The sequence below is a fragment of the Parathielavia appendiculata genome, assembly GCF_033297405.1.
Source record: "Parathielavia appendiculata strain CBS 731.68 unplaced genomic scaffold N657scaffold_2, whole genome shotgun sequence".
NCBI classification, from domain to species: domain Eukaryota; kingdom Fungi; phylum Ascomycota; class Sordariomycetes; order Sordariales; family Chaetomiaceae; genus Parathielavia; species Parathielavia appendiculata.
In genome coordinates this window covers 1,260,841-1,274,601 of record NW_026944221.1, presented here as the reverse complement: position 1 = coordinate 1,274,601, position 13,761 = coordinate 1,260,841, and the positions used below count along the sequence as shown (strand labels likewise).

The 13,761-nt window shown below is 57.2% G+C and overlaps 3 protein-coding genes across 3 annotated transcripts; 1 reads left to right on the top strand and 2 right to left on the bottom strand.

Annotated features, from left to right (window-relative positions):
• Window positions 1-911: 911 nt before the first annotated feature.
• Window positions 912-3,604, bottom strand: N657DRAFT_566046 (uncharacterized protein; the record flags this gene model as incomplete). The annotated part of the gene is made up of 4 exons (XM_062788399.1): window positions 912-1,235; window positions 1,308-1,554; window positions 1,622-1,871; window positions 1,939-3,604. The coding sequence occupies 4 exons, from the start codon at window positions 3,602-3,604 to the stop codon at window positions 912-914; spliced, it is 2,487 nt and encodes an 828-aa protein (XP_062650872.1).
• Window positions 3,591-4,635, top strand: N657DRAFT_641035 (uncharacterized protein). The gene is made up of 2 exons (XM_062792076.1): window positions 3,591-3,639; window positions 3,734-4,635. Exon 2 carries the CDS (start codon window positions 3,914-3,916, stop codon window positions 4,271-4,273), a length of 360 nt encoding a protein of 119 aa, XP_062650871.1. The 5' UTR covers window positions 3,591-3,639; window positions 3,734-3,913; the 3' UTR covers window positions 4,274-4,635.
• Window positions 4,636-9,908: 5,273 nt separating this feature from the next.
• On the bottom strand, window positions 9,909-13,160 carry N657DRAFT_566534 (uncharacterized protein; the record flags this gene model as incomplete). The annotated part of the gene is made up of 1 exon (XM_062788435.1): window positions 9,909-13,160. One exon carries the CDS (start codon window positions 13,158-13,160, stop codon window positions 9,909-9,911), a length of 3,252 nt encoding a protein of 1,083 aa, XP_062650870.1.
• Between the last annotated feature and the right edge of the window lie 601 nt (window positions 13,161-13,761).

Below are 13,761 nucleotides of genomic sequence, written 5' to 3'. Positions count from 1 at the left end.
GCAAATCCATTCGCGGTCCATGAAGTGATGAAAAAAAAAAAAAAAAAAAAAAAAAAAAAAAAAAGGCCATGCCCAATTTATTATCCGGCGCTCTGGCTTCGCTAAGCCACCTATGCTGGTGTCCCTTTCCCAGACAGGGGGAAAGAGAGAGTGTATAAAAGAAGGAGTAAAAGAGATGTCGCGAATTCAGGTCGAAAGAGTCAACGACACCGGCCTCCCGTAAGCCCCAAGGGAGGAAAAAGCCACTGCCACATTCAACCCAGCCTGCGCACGAATTTGGTGCCATCCCACGCTAACAGCTCTCCGCTCCGCGCCCGCCGCAAGGGCCTTGGGGCCTCCTCCTGCTGCGCCGGGGCGTGGGCATGGCCATCCCCCCCGCCGCCGCTCGTAGTGATATCTCGGCGCTCCGGTGTTGTCCGGTTTCTTCTTCTGCCCTGCTAGTGCATTCCGAATGTCGCCCCGTGTGCGAAACTCAAGCCCAGCTGCTGTGGCACCGGGCCGCAGCGGCCGCCGGTCCCGTAACCACCACCCTCGTTGACGGTCTGCGGTATCATCGAAGTGCTGCCGTGTGGAGTCGCCGAGAACGGCTGTTGTTGTTGTTGCCTGAGATCAGTGTTCTGCGGTAAGAACGGCTGCTGATTTCGTTGTATGAGATGAAGGCTCTGCCGTTGCGGCCCCAAAAACGGCTGCTGTTGTTGTTGTTGTCTCAGATCAGGTCTCCGCGGTAAGAACGGAAGTAAGCGTTGATGCTGTACGAGATCAAGGCCCTGCGGTTGCGGCCCCAAAAACGGCTGGTGATGTTGTTGTATGAGATAAGGGTTCCGCGGTTGCCACCCGTACGCGCTCTGCGCCACGGATCGTGATGATGATTCCGGCGGCGGAAGCGCTTGTCCTGTGGGCCATCTGCCCTGCTACTGCATCTGGCTCTGCGCCCCACCAGTGCTCATGCCCGTGTTGCCGCCGCTCGCGGTAGTCGGGAAGTTTGGCGCACCGAGAGACCCCAGGGGGGGCAGCTGTTGCGAGAATGGAGTCCCCGCGGCGGTGCCGAACGATACGCTGGGATAGAAGGTCGGGCTAATCATCGGGAGGGGGTGCCCGGGGGCAGGGTTGGCCCCTCTAAATCCCGCGGGACCCGCATTCGACGTTGACGTTGGTTGCTGAACCTGGAGGCCGGCGCTCGACATGTGGCCCATGTCTCTAGAAGTGTAGAAGAGGCTCTGGTCGCTCGGCAGAGCCTGCGTCGCAAGGTGCGGTGTTAGTGACCCATACGGATAGCAATACCAGGGCAAATTGCTGGAAGTCATTACCCGCTCACGAGTCGGGGGGCTCTGCTGCCGAGGCGGGGCTCCAGTCGAGCCACGGCTGCCTGGCGCGCTAGCAAAGCCGCCGGCCGGATGCCCTGGGTGGAAGCTACTATGGCGTGCGCGCGTTCTCCTGCGGCCTTCGGCCTCGGAAGGGGGCGATCTCCTATTCGAAGCACCTTCCTGGCGAGCCCTGGTACGGGCAGCGTCGAGCTGCTCATGTTGTCCCATCATGCGCATTAACGAATCGTCACTGAAAGGAGTCAGCGAAATAGATCGAAGCCGGGGAGAAAGAATGATGGGAGTTGGGCTGCACGCACGAGGCTCGGACCGCAGTTAGCGGCATCCTCTGGCGCATACGCATCAGGTTCTGGAAGGCCCGCAAACCAGAAGTGACAGCGGACTCGGATGGGAGCTTGTCACGGCAGTAGGGGCAGCTGTCCGACTCGAGTAACCATTTCTTGATGCAATGATCTCCAAAGACGTGCTGGCACTTGGGCAGGCGCAACGGGGCCTCGATGACACCCTCCGGGCTCGCCTGGCCGAAATCGTTGTAGCAAATGACGCATGCTGCACGGGCGGGTTAGCATCAAGGACACACCGTGGATGAGGCCACGGGGCAGCGAGAGCAACTTACTTCTCTCGTTCTCTGGGAGACTGTCAAGATCGACGCTCTGGAGCTGGTCGATAGCCCTCCTGCTCGCCACCCGTCTCGTGCTCAGCTGACCGCGAAGTAGTTGGGCGGTGCGGATGGAGGCCTCTGGACCAAAAGAGCGGAAGTTGGCCGGATCTAGGCCAAATTGGTCGATATAACGCATCATGTACTCGTCCTCATCGGCGGATGAACCGAGGTCCTCGTCGCTGTCGTGATCAGGCTGCTGCATACGGCGTGACATCGGATGGCGTCGTTGGCTGTTATTTGAGAAGCCGGTGGTTGGGGGTGGAGGGATCGACAGACCAGGATTGGGCAGCGGGTAGGGGTCATTGCGTTGGAAGCGGGGGTAGAGGTCACTGTGAGGGTAGTGGGGGGGGAGTGACAAGTGGGAGTTGTGTCTCGCCCACGACGATGGGCCTTCCCCGGTGGTATCGTTAGATGATCTCGCTGGTTCCGTAGGAAGTCCAAAGGTGGCCGGACGGTTGGCTGACGAAGTTTGAGCGGGTGGGCTCGACTCCCCGGACCTGGATGTGGCCTGGGCAGCCGGCCGGAGGCTCGCCAAACGCTGATTCTGTGTCTGATTCTGGGTCTGATTTTGAGCAGAGTTAGGGTTCAGAGACGGAAGGGTAAAACCTCCCCGCCCAGTTGGCGGAGGCGCACCATCTTGCTCGGCATTCATGGTGGCAGATGGCGGGTGCGAGCTGACGGTTTGATTTGGCGGTTCCAAATGGTTCTCGTCGGACTGGCCGTGCCTGTTTGCCTGGTTCGAGAGTTGAGGGGGCACGGGAAGGACGAGGGAGGATCGCGGGTAGGTCGCAGATCGGTGGTACCCTTGGAAGGAAACTGGCGAGTACTGGTCCTGATGTGGCAGAAATTGCTGGTTTGGCACCAGAAGAGGTTGCACAAGACCAGCCCCGCCGCTACCACCGGAATCGCTAAAGGATGGATCAGAGCCCGACGGCCTGGTCTGCGAGTACGCGTTCGAGTGAGAATGCGAGTGAGAATGCGAGTGAGAATGCGAGTGCAATGCAGGAGCGGGCCATCCGCCGACTTGATTCGAGACGGCAAACCACGCTGCGCTGGCAGAGTGCACCGGATCGTAGGGAGGAGAAACGTGCGAGTGCAGATGGGATTGCAAATAGGGCTGCGGATACGGAAGAGTCGGGTGTTGGAGGGGTGGGAGTTGCTGTGATGGAGGCTGAGGCTGCTGCTGAGGTTGTGTCTGCGTGGAAGAGGAGGTCTCGGAGCGTGAATGTGAATGTGAGTGCGAGTGTGTTTGAGAGTTGGTTTGCTGCTGTTGCGGCGCCTGCAAGTGGTTTCCGCCTGCCAATGCACCTTGATAGACCCTGCTGCTGCCCGGCCCGCCCTGTGCCAGGTGTGCCAGCTGCGACAGCTGCGGCAGCTGGTGCCCGGCCATGGGTTGAAATCCCTGCACCGGAGAGTCGAAGTGCTGTGGGTGAGGAAGGCCCGACCCGTGCCCCTGGTGGTGCTGGTGCTGTTGCTGTTGCTCCAGCTGCTGTTGCTGCTGCGAGCGCAGGTACGGGCATCCCTGATGCTGTGGCAGCCCATGGAAGCCTGTGCCTGAGGCCTGCCCCCTCGCAACCTCGGGCTGGTGCATCAGATACTCCATCTGATCCAGCGCTGCCATGGTTACTTCCCCAGAATCGTGAGTTCAGTCTCCTGCTGCAAACAGTTGTTCTCAGTCAACCCTTTCTTGGACAGTTTCCCCAACCCTGGAGTGAGATTAAGTGAGACGCCACTGACTCAACTCACTCACCGACACCACACAGTTCTAGCCACAGGGGCAAGAGATTGCCCAGTCGAACGCCGTGCGGTCTCTGCACCGTGATGAATCTCGGGCACCTGCAGTGGCCTTGTCTGCTGCTAACGTCCTTCGCTTCTTTTCGTCTCGTCCCCTCGTCCTGCGTCCGCAAGCCAAAGGCGAGCACCGTGAACAATGTGGGCCAGACCTGCAGTGAGTCTCCTGCTGCTGGTTTTCCAACCCGCGATTTTGGGGAATGTCCTCCTGTCCCCTCACTCTTATGCACCCAAAGATGTCTTGTTCCTGGGCTCTTCAAGTCGTTTCCAAGCCCAGTCAATACTCTCCCACTTATGCCCGCTTTTCTTGCCGCCTTCCGGCAATGTGCCCCCTTTCAAAATCCCGGTAACGCGAGCACGCGCGAAGGAAGCCTTGGGAATCGACGATCGGTCGACAAGCGGCAGGTATGAAGGTTCGGTATGGTTGGAAGATGAGGGGCGAGGCTCCGTCCGAAGAGGTTGGCATCCGTTGCATCCGCTGCTCCCGTTTGCCCAGTAAGCCGGAGGTTTTGCCCGGTAGCTGTTCGTCTTCCACTAGAAGGCGGAAGGCGGCCTTGGCTGCTTGAGGTTTAGAGATACGGGGGAAACTCAGCACTCGACAAATATGTGCCGGGCCTTTATTCAGCCTGTAACTTCCTGTCGCCCTCTCGTCATGGGCTTGGTTGTCCAACTGTCGCCGCCGTGGGGGTGGTGACGATAAAGGCCGATAAGATATGGAGGGCCTGTTGTTGGAGTGGAGGTAGGGTTCTAGCACACCCCAAAGCGTCGCAATGTGGAAGATGTGTAGCTTGAGGATATCAAAAGCAGAGGGGAGCGGAAAAGGAGAGAGAGAATGGAGCGAGCATGGGCCGTCTCGGGATGGCGTCGGGTTTTACGATACATAATCAAGGGAGCCAGGGAGCACGGGAGGGATTTGAGGGTGGGTGAGGGGGGCGTCAGGGCGGAGCAAAGAGGCGCCTGCCAGGCCTGGTTCCAGTCAGGTTACGGTACCGAGTCGCAACAAGTTCACAAGTTTCCGGCAGGCCAAATCGCATTGGGTCACAGGCAGCCAGGGACATGCAGCCACCAAGACCTAGGATGCTCCATACAAACTGGAAGCTAGAGTGATCCTCGTGAGTAACTACCGGTATCGCATCGCTTGCCGGGGGGTGTGTTAGAGCCATGAAAATGCGCGGCGTCGGTGGAGCATGCGAGCAGCAAGAAGTACTGCAGCTTGGATGGCATGTGTGTTGGCCTGTTATGTAGCTAAACAGGAGTTGCAGTCAGAGACAGCAAGCATCATGAGGTAGTCAACGATTTGAGCACAGGGGTGGAAGAAAGAAAAAAAGACCTTGCGTTTCCAACCAACGGAGCTTTCGGAAACGCCACGACGCCCGCTCCCAACGGCAGTAACAAAGCAACAGCCTGGTCGGCCAGCTAACTACTGAATGCAGCACAACTCCCGTGCCAATCAATGCTAATATGGTGATGCGAGCGACACATCACAGGGGGTTTGTAATTACCGTAAGTGTGCAAGCCCAGCCATATGCGCCTCGGTAACGGAGTGCTGTGCGTAACTAACGCTAGGCTTTACACGTCGGTCCTGAGTCGTCTTTGGTCTCAGGTTGACCTTGTTTGGGCTTCGCTTCGCAACTCAGGTTGCAGTCTGTTTTGTGTCACTGACCAGCCTGCAACCTTGATCAAGGTACCGCACTGGTCAGTTTGGACACCGGTGGCATGTAATCTGTACGTTGGCTTGAAAGGCCCATAGGTCACGGAAATCAGAGCCATCTGGGTGTCGGTTGCCGGTTCCGAGAGCGGCCTGAGGAGGAGGCCCTGCGTGCTTTCGGCGGTCCTGTGCCCCCTGACGTCTGAGGTGAAATGAAAGACAAACTCCGTATGCAGCATACACAGTAGAGGAACTGAAACCCCAAACAAGAAGATGCTGTGTCCGCACTCCTGATGTCTCTACGGCAGCGGGATTTGGGCAAACCATGCTGCCACAAAATTAGCAACAGCAATTCTGGCGGCATCTGCGTTTGCTGACAGCGTTCAGAGTATCGAGCCAACTACGGATTACCAAGAACCGGAATGGCAGGCCTTAATGACTTGGCAGTGGTCATGGGCGAGCGCCATGCCCAAGCGGGTCGCCGATTCCTGTGTTCAGTTGGGTGTGTTGTTTGCTGTGACGGGGGAAGTTCAGGAAGCTCAAGTACATACATCCTCATCGTAACGTCGGAAGCGCAAGGAACGGACGGGCTTTCCATTTCCAATCTGACGTAAATGCTGTGTCAACTTGAAAGGTTCTGCGCTGAGATGTACTTTTCCCATGGCTCAACCTGCGACTCCCTTCTCTCGTTAGTCTTTTGAACAACGAGGACCTGAACTCTAACTCAACTTAGGCAGCATAATTTCTACATTGGCCCAGATTGGGCCTCATAGGTAACTGTGACTACCCAATGTCCAGCTCTCTCTTTCCGAGACTTTTCCTCAGTGTACCAACTATGCCTGAGCCTCGTATGACCAAGTGCAGCATTTCGTCGCGGAGGTGAGCGCCGTAGACCGAGCGACCCAGATTACATGGTCTGCAAAGACCGTATCGAAGCATGTTATCACATACGCACAATCGTCTCGCTTTCACATTTTCAGGACCGACGCAGCTCAAAGACAAGGCCGTATCGGCCAGTCCGCTACCTACACAGCACCTTTGGATCGATATGGGGAATCAACGGATGTCTGCCAGCCATTTCATTAGTTATTTCGGTGCTGATGGGTGTCCGTCCTTCCTTGGCCACCCAATCCTGGAAGCTAGAGTTATTGTGGTTCTAAACTCTGCTTTTACATAGACATACACAAGCTGGATTTTCGTGCCATTGGAGCTGCCTATCCCAAGGCAATGGGGCATGCTGTATCGGGCAACCACAGCTTCTCAAAGCTGTTCCCTCTAATTCGCGACCGCTTGCTTTCTTTGGAATACTGCTTGGCACTAACTCTTCATCCACAGGTCACTGCGTCGCCTGAGCGGCCCACGGCGACCTGATCTGTTCAGCGCGTCCCAGTGTCCACGGCTGATCACTCACTCCAGCCCGATGGATGAAATCGCCGCTTATCTTTCCATGACGGCGGCGACTGTCTCGAGGGCCTTAGTTGATCAAGCAGGCCTAGAAGCCAGCCCAGCGGAAAAAAAGTGAGGGGCAAGGCTAAAAAAAAGAGGCAAATGTATCGGATCGATCTCTGCGTCGGCTTGAGTTATGGCTGGCCGGCTCGGCCGGCTACTTACGACCGCGGATGCCCAAGCTCCCGAATGGGGTGTTGTGGTGCAGTGATTTGTTTGATGCTCACCCGACGTTACCCCTCTGCAGCCCCTCTCTCTCTTTGTTTTTCATGGGCCTAGAACACCGATTCCCTAGGAGACTGAGCTTGGAGTCGGGCATTCAACCATGGTCTCATTGGGGAGCCACATGACCGTGTGCAGCCAAATGCTCACCCATGACCACGCCAACATTGCTCTACTTCCTCGGTTACCTGCTTCAACATTGCGCCGCTTCACTCGAGTGCGCTGAGCAAGATTCCCTTGCTCCATGGAGCCAAGTGGTCAAATCGTTTGCGTGCCTGTCAAACCCTCCCGTCTCGACCCTCGAAGCCGCCAACCTGCTCCAGCTTGGCGAGCACGGCAGCTTTGGTCCGGAGGCACACACCGCAACCTCTGGCGACGCACGCTGGGCGGGCGGGATTTCGCATGCAGAACACCGGTACCTCTGTAATCGTGATGTGATGGATGGCAGCCTCGATGGCTGACTCACAAGGCCCCCAGCTTTAGAGTCCCAAAACTTACGATTTCCCGAAGACAAAACCAGATTCGCCGTTGGACGGTTACCGACGTCGCACTACCCTCTGCCAACCATCAATGACTGAGAAAAGGAAAACAAATAATTCTATTGCACCTTATTTGTTTCCATTCTTGTGGCCCAAAAAGCACTCCGACACGAATTAAAGCCTGAGCCTCTCTCCCTCTCTCCCGCTTGCACCTTGCTGTATTTGCCGCCACCCGACACCCGCCCTCACCGCATCCCCGCAGCGAGAAGCGCATATCCCCCAACTGAGGAAAGAAAAAAGGGAAAAGAGAACCGCCCGCCGCAGTTGCGCCGGACTTCTGCTCCCGTTTCGTCATGTTCGCAGGGGGGGAAGAGGGAGCAACGTTGGTCGCAGCGACGCCGCCATTTCTCCCGGCGGCCCATTCTTCGCCCTGCTTGCCTGGAGACGGGAAACAAACTTCATCAGTTGCAAAGTGGTCTACCGCACTTGCCCTCACCCCAAATCTCTCCGCGAAGAAAAGGCCAAGACGCAGTCATCAAAAAAGTAAATATCATTTTACTTTGGTGGGTTCTGAGAAAACTCCGGTTGACTGCGTAAGCGTTGCAGCATCATCCTGTAGCCGTGAGCGCTGTGCTTTCAACTTGAAGGTTGCGACGCTATCTGAATTCGATTTCGGCCTCAAAACGACAGATTAATCGGGACTTTGTCCGGACCCGAGTGGGGCCGCAGGGTCCAGCAGGTGGCCGGAACCGGGCGACCCGGCCCCGCAATCCACTCCGAATCACCGCTAACTGCCCCCACCGCGTGCCGCTTCAGGTAATAAGATATTCCACACTTTTCCGTCGTTATCCCCTCCATCTATTTGATGAACTTTGCATTCCAGAGCAAGTATGGGTTCTGCCGCCCTCCCCGGGCATGCGCTCGCTTCCGATTTCCCAATTTCAACCCCTGTTGGCTGAGGACCCACAAAGGGAGTTGGCGCATTGCCATGTCCTTTTATACCTGATCAATGTAATCAAGGCATTCGAGGTGTGACTTGAACGAAGGAGGAAAGAGGAATATAAACCCAGGGAAAACCATTGAAAACAACTCAGGAAAAAGCGTGAATTCGGAGGCATTCATTACGCGGTTGAGACGATACAATTATCGTGTAAGGTTACACCATCTTTCGCATGCCTTCTGGATGCACTTGATCATTTTCTCAAGGATATCTCCAGCTCAGCTGAGATGGCGAAGGAGCTGTTCAATACCTAAGGTAGTCGTTATATCCCGGTACTTGGTTCCGGGTTGTTTGAGGTCGGCAAAGGAAAAGAGAGACTCGAGAAAGCTGGTTCAAGCGACGTTACGGCAACACATGTCGTCTGTTGGTAAGAATGGGAGCCGATCTAGTCGAGGATTTTCTTTGCTGCGCCAACCTCAGACAGATGATGTTGCTGAAGAGCGACTGATAAACCCGCGGTCCCGAGGTCAGTGGGAGTTCAGACTTGTGCTTAACTAGCTCCCCACCACGTTGATTAGCTCAATCTCTTTCTATCGTGTCCTTGGATGTCGGATTATGTCCTGGACATTGTGTCTCTGCTTAGTCAGACAGTGATGTTGGTAAATGGCAGATGTAAATGGAAGGGGAATCGGATGCCATGTGGCATCAGTGGGTGGCCGACAAAGCGAAGGTGGTCCGGCTTCAAAAGACTACGGGGACAACACGAGCTGTATATGTGCATGCACTAAAGCATCAAACTCTCCTAGTCTCCTGTCAATCTTTGTTGACTGAATATAGGCGTAGACGAGACGGGGATGGTCATCTGCGTCGACTACCAGCTGGGTTGCAGAAGCAAGTGTTGGTTTCACTCACGGCTGTGTTCGTGCAATATTCTGGGAGATTTAAACTGGGGGCTCCTCGCCGGCAGGCTAGAAGCTAAAACTGGTACCAACTGAATGTGCAAGGAGCTGCTCTATTCGAATGGAAAAGAAACTGTGAGCTTGGAGGGTACCTGTTTAGTCCACCAGTGTGTTTAGAGTATCGAAGGAGGGTTCTCGATCATCTTTCTCGGAATCACATCTGCATCAGTTGCCGTGACTTCAACCTCCCTGACGTTCAACGCACAGTGCAGGGGACATACATCTGCAAGCTAGCAGCCTTGACATGTGGTCTACTTCTCTATTCCCATCGCCGAATACTCCATGCTCGGACTCGCATCCGGGTCCCATCCAGGCATAACGTCCAAATCAGCCGCCCTCCCAGTGAAATCGTCTCCGTTTAATCCCAAAACTAAGATATGCAGCAAGCCCATGAATAACCCACCCGAAAAGATACCGCCAGTGCCCTGTTTGAGTCGCATCTACTTCTTGACAAGCCTATACTTCCCCCCAATAACTTCCATCTTCCCCTCGAGCACCTTCTCCCCTAGGAAGTCCTGCAGCTCCTCGTTGCTCCAGGGGAACCCGTCGGCAATCAGCATCTTCATCATCATGGCCATCTGCGCCAGCGGCATGCTGGCGCTGGCGTTCGTCAGCATACCCTGGATGTATCGCCAGTAAATCTCGCGGCGCTCGCGCTCCTTGGCCGAGACGGCCGGCTTGGCTGCTGTTGCGGCAGCCGCTGCTGCAACTGGCTCCGGTTCTTCTTCCATAGGCTGGTGGGTAGAATCAGTCGGCGCTCTGGTGGCAGTGGCCTCGGCACTGTTGGCACCGGCGGTGAGAGGTTCGTCGAGGGTTTCCGCGACAACGTAGGTCTTCGGCGCGCACCCGACACGCCGGAGGACGCCCTTGTTGACCCAGAACTGCAACGCCGCAGTGATTAGGTCTTCGTCCATCTGCAGCTGTTCATACAGCTCGTCAACCGACTTCTGCACCGGCGGAGCGTCCTCGGCCTCGCCAATACTCCCTGGCCGCTGAAACGCATAAATAACCGTCGCCTCGACAGTGGTACACTCCACCTCTACCCTCCGATCGCTCAACTCAATCTCCACCCTCGCCTGGCCCATCTGATTCAGCCACGTCAGCTTCCTCCTCGACTTGAGTCGCTCGTAGCCCGCTTCATACGCTCGCTGCTGCTCAACGACCACCTCAGGCAACAGGAAGTGTTCCCTATCCAGACCAGGCCAAAACAGTCTCGACAGGATTCGCGCATGGTACTCCAACCCCCGTTCCGCACCCCCTTTCCTCCCCCTCTGCTGAATCCTCACATCCCACCCCCTCGACTCAACGACATCCCTAACCATGACATCCACCCCTTGCAAACTCGCCTCTCCAAACCTCCGCTTCAGCAGCCTCAAGACCCGGAGTTCCTGCTCAAACTCCAACGGTACCCGATCATTTTTAATAGTGGCGCTACTACTACTACTACTACTACTAATACTACTCGGCGGCAAAAGCAATCGCTCCGCCATGACGGTGCTAAACTCCTTGATGAAGCTCTCCTCGCTGCCCAGCGCCGAGATGAGCGTGCCAATCACGTCCTCGCTGCGCGGGCGCCGATAGTTTGCGCCGGCGTCGATCGGGTCCGGCAGCCACGACATGTCGTTCCAATCGAGCTCTGGGTCTGGGTCCCGGTCTGGGTTGGTGCTGGTGGTGGTGGTGGCGGACGGGGTGCGGTGGCGGCGGGGTTGATTTTGGGAGGAGTTGTTTAGGATAAGGGCAAGCTCGACTAATTTTGTGGGGTGGTACCCGAGGCGGTCTAGAATGGGTTGTGTTGAATTCATTGTTGGCGAGGTGTTGCTGGACTTGGTGAGAGGATTTGACGGGCCAGGGGTGGAGGAAGAGGCGGACGGGGCGAGGCTTATTGTATGCTGCTTGCCGCGGCCGGCGACGGCGCTCTGAAGACTCTCGCGCAGATGCTTTGAGGCGTCTTCGGCACTTCTTGCAGCGCGGATTTCTTCGGAATTAGCCAGCAGGCCGGAGACGACGACACGGACGGCGTCTTCACGCTGGCAGAGGTACAGTTGCAGCCCGGGCTCCACGTGGCTCAGGAGCACCTTGCTGGGGTCGAGCGCATGCAGCGTGCGGATGATGGAGATGTAGGTCCGCAGGATCTCGAGCGTGCTACACCCGGGATGCAGAAGGCGCGTCTGTAGCGCGCGCGAGAAACTATCCGTCAGCTGCTTCCGGCGAGCGGCCGTGGTGATGGTGGCGCGCAGGTCATCCAGGGCTGGTCCGGAAGCAGGCCATGCCAGCACAATGTCGAACAGCTCGTGAGTGCGGAGAGCCGCCAGACGGCCCAGGGCAAGCGACTGGTACGTCTTAAGATCCGCCAAAGAGACTGGTAACGTGCCTTGGGGATTGGGCGAGATGCAGGCCAGTACTTCAAAACTCAAGCGGGCGAAGTGGTTTTCGACCCAGTCGTTGAGGGACATTGTACAAGGCGACGCCACGGATAGTGATGTGCCCTGCGATACTGAGCCCATAGCGGCTGAGAACGAGCGAGGCTCTGGCGTTGACCAGAGACCGGCGTACGCCCCGGTCACATACTCGGACATCATGCCGTCCATTACCTCGGCGAACAAGATCTGGAAGCGCTCGCCAGCCAATCCTACATTGTGGAGCTGCTGAACCAACCCAGTCAGGCGCTCCCTGGCAGCTTGTACTTTCAAGTCGTGTGGTCCGGGGGCCGCCGGCCGACGCTGCTCTCCTCCCGTCACGGCCTCATCTGGAGAAGAAATGCCCAATATCGCCCCGGCAAGGCGAATCAAGACGGCTTTGATGGAGTTCGTCAAGCCTTCTGAAGCAGAGTTACTCACAAGAGCATGGAGATCGCGACGGAAGCGGGTATTGAGCAGCTCGGCATCCTTGGCCACCTCGGGCGAAGCATCCGCCAAACGAGCGAAGCCCGAGAGAAGCTGGTTGAGACCAAAGAAATAGAGGCGCAGGGCCGCCTCCAGCGTGCGGATACTGCTCATAACAACCACCATGTGCCTGTCGTAGTAATTGCCCTTCCGCCGCGTCCGCGAGCGGCTGGCGTCCAGTTTCTCGTCATTCCCCGACTCCTCAGCATCACCCTCGTCATCATCCACGCACCCGGTCAAAAGCGGGATGACGTGCTGTGTAAAGTGCACCCTGACCTGGCGGACATGCCAAGCGAGAATGTCGTCAGTGCGGGTAGCGCCGGGCAGCAGGGAGCGGGCGTTGACGAGGACGGCAAAGGCTTCGTAAAAGTCGAGGTCGATGCCGCCCCAGGCAGTGTCTGGTTTGCTCGACGCCTGCTGCGGCGAGTCAGCGGCAAGGGCGCCGAACGAATCATCGGCCGTGGCAGACGAGGGCAGGGCGATGCGGGCGGTCACAACCTGCCATGCCCGGTCATACGTCTCCTGGTCTTTATTTGGAGGGAAGAGTGGCTGTGCCGATGAAAGGAACGACTCAGGGGTCGTCCTTCGCAGGAAGAGATGCTCTCCTGGAGAGGGTCCATGGTGTTGCTCCTGCTGCCGGGGCGTCTGGCCGAGCAAGGACGCTGCGGGGCCGCCGAAAGGCTGTCCTGGAACCAAATTGAGGCTGCCTGGCGTTGACGGAGGCGTGGGTTGGGCGATGTCTGTCCGGAAGACTGACTGGAACACCTGCCGCCGCCGGTCCCTCCACGTGGAGGCGACAGCAGCTGGCATGCCGGGCGAGGTTGTCGAGATCGCCGGTCGGTTATCCAATCCTCGTGCTCGGCAGGGTTACTGCTAGCTGCAGTGACGCGGGTTGAGGCAAGCTGTCACCAACTGCCCGCCCCAAATACCGTCCGCCCCTTGAGTATACCCCAAACAAACACACAGCCCGCTGTCTCCACGTCTTCCTCCTCTGGCCGGCGGATCTGGCCGCTCAAATCCCGGCAGCCTAATCAATACTAATCAGTACCCGTCCGGGTGGCCGACACGGAGCCGCCAGTTGCAAGGGACCTGACCCAGCAAAACAGATAAGCTCAAGCCAGGCCAGCGTCAAGGGCGGGCGGTTGGGACGGCGGCCCAGAATGGCGGCCCCAGGTAGCCCCTGATAACACGTGGCGCGTGGTGTCGCCGGTTGCGGTCGCTTAGGTCGCTTGTGGCGCGGCTCAGTGGTGCAGGAATCGAGCCCGGAGTATTATTCGAACCGATGTCGAAAAAGCAACAAGCGCCCTTTGCTGCAGCAAAAAGCGGTAAGGATCGATGGTCGTGCAGGCGGGAGGATCGAGGTTCAACGAACGGTCAGGCAAGCTCCGTTCCCAATCCTTTTGGGTCTTGC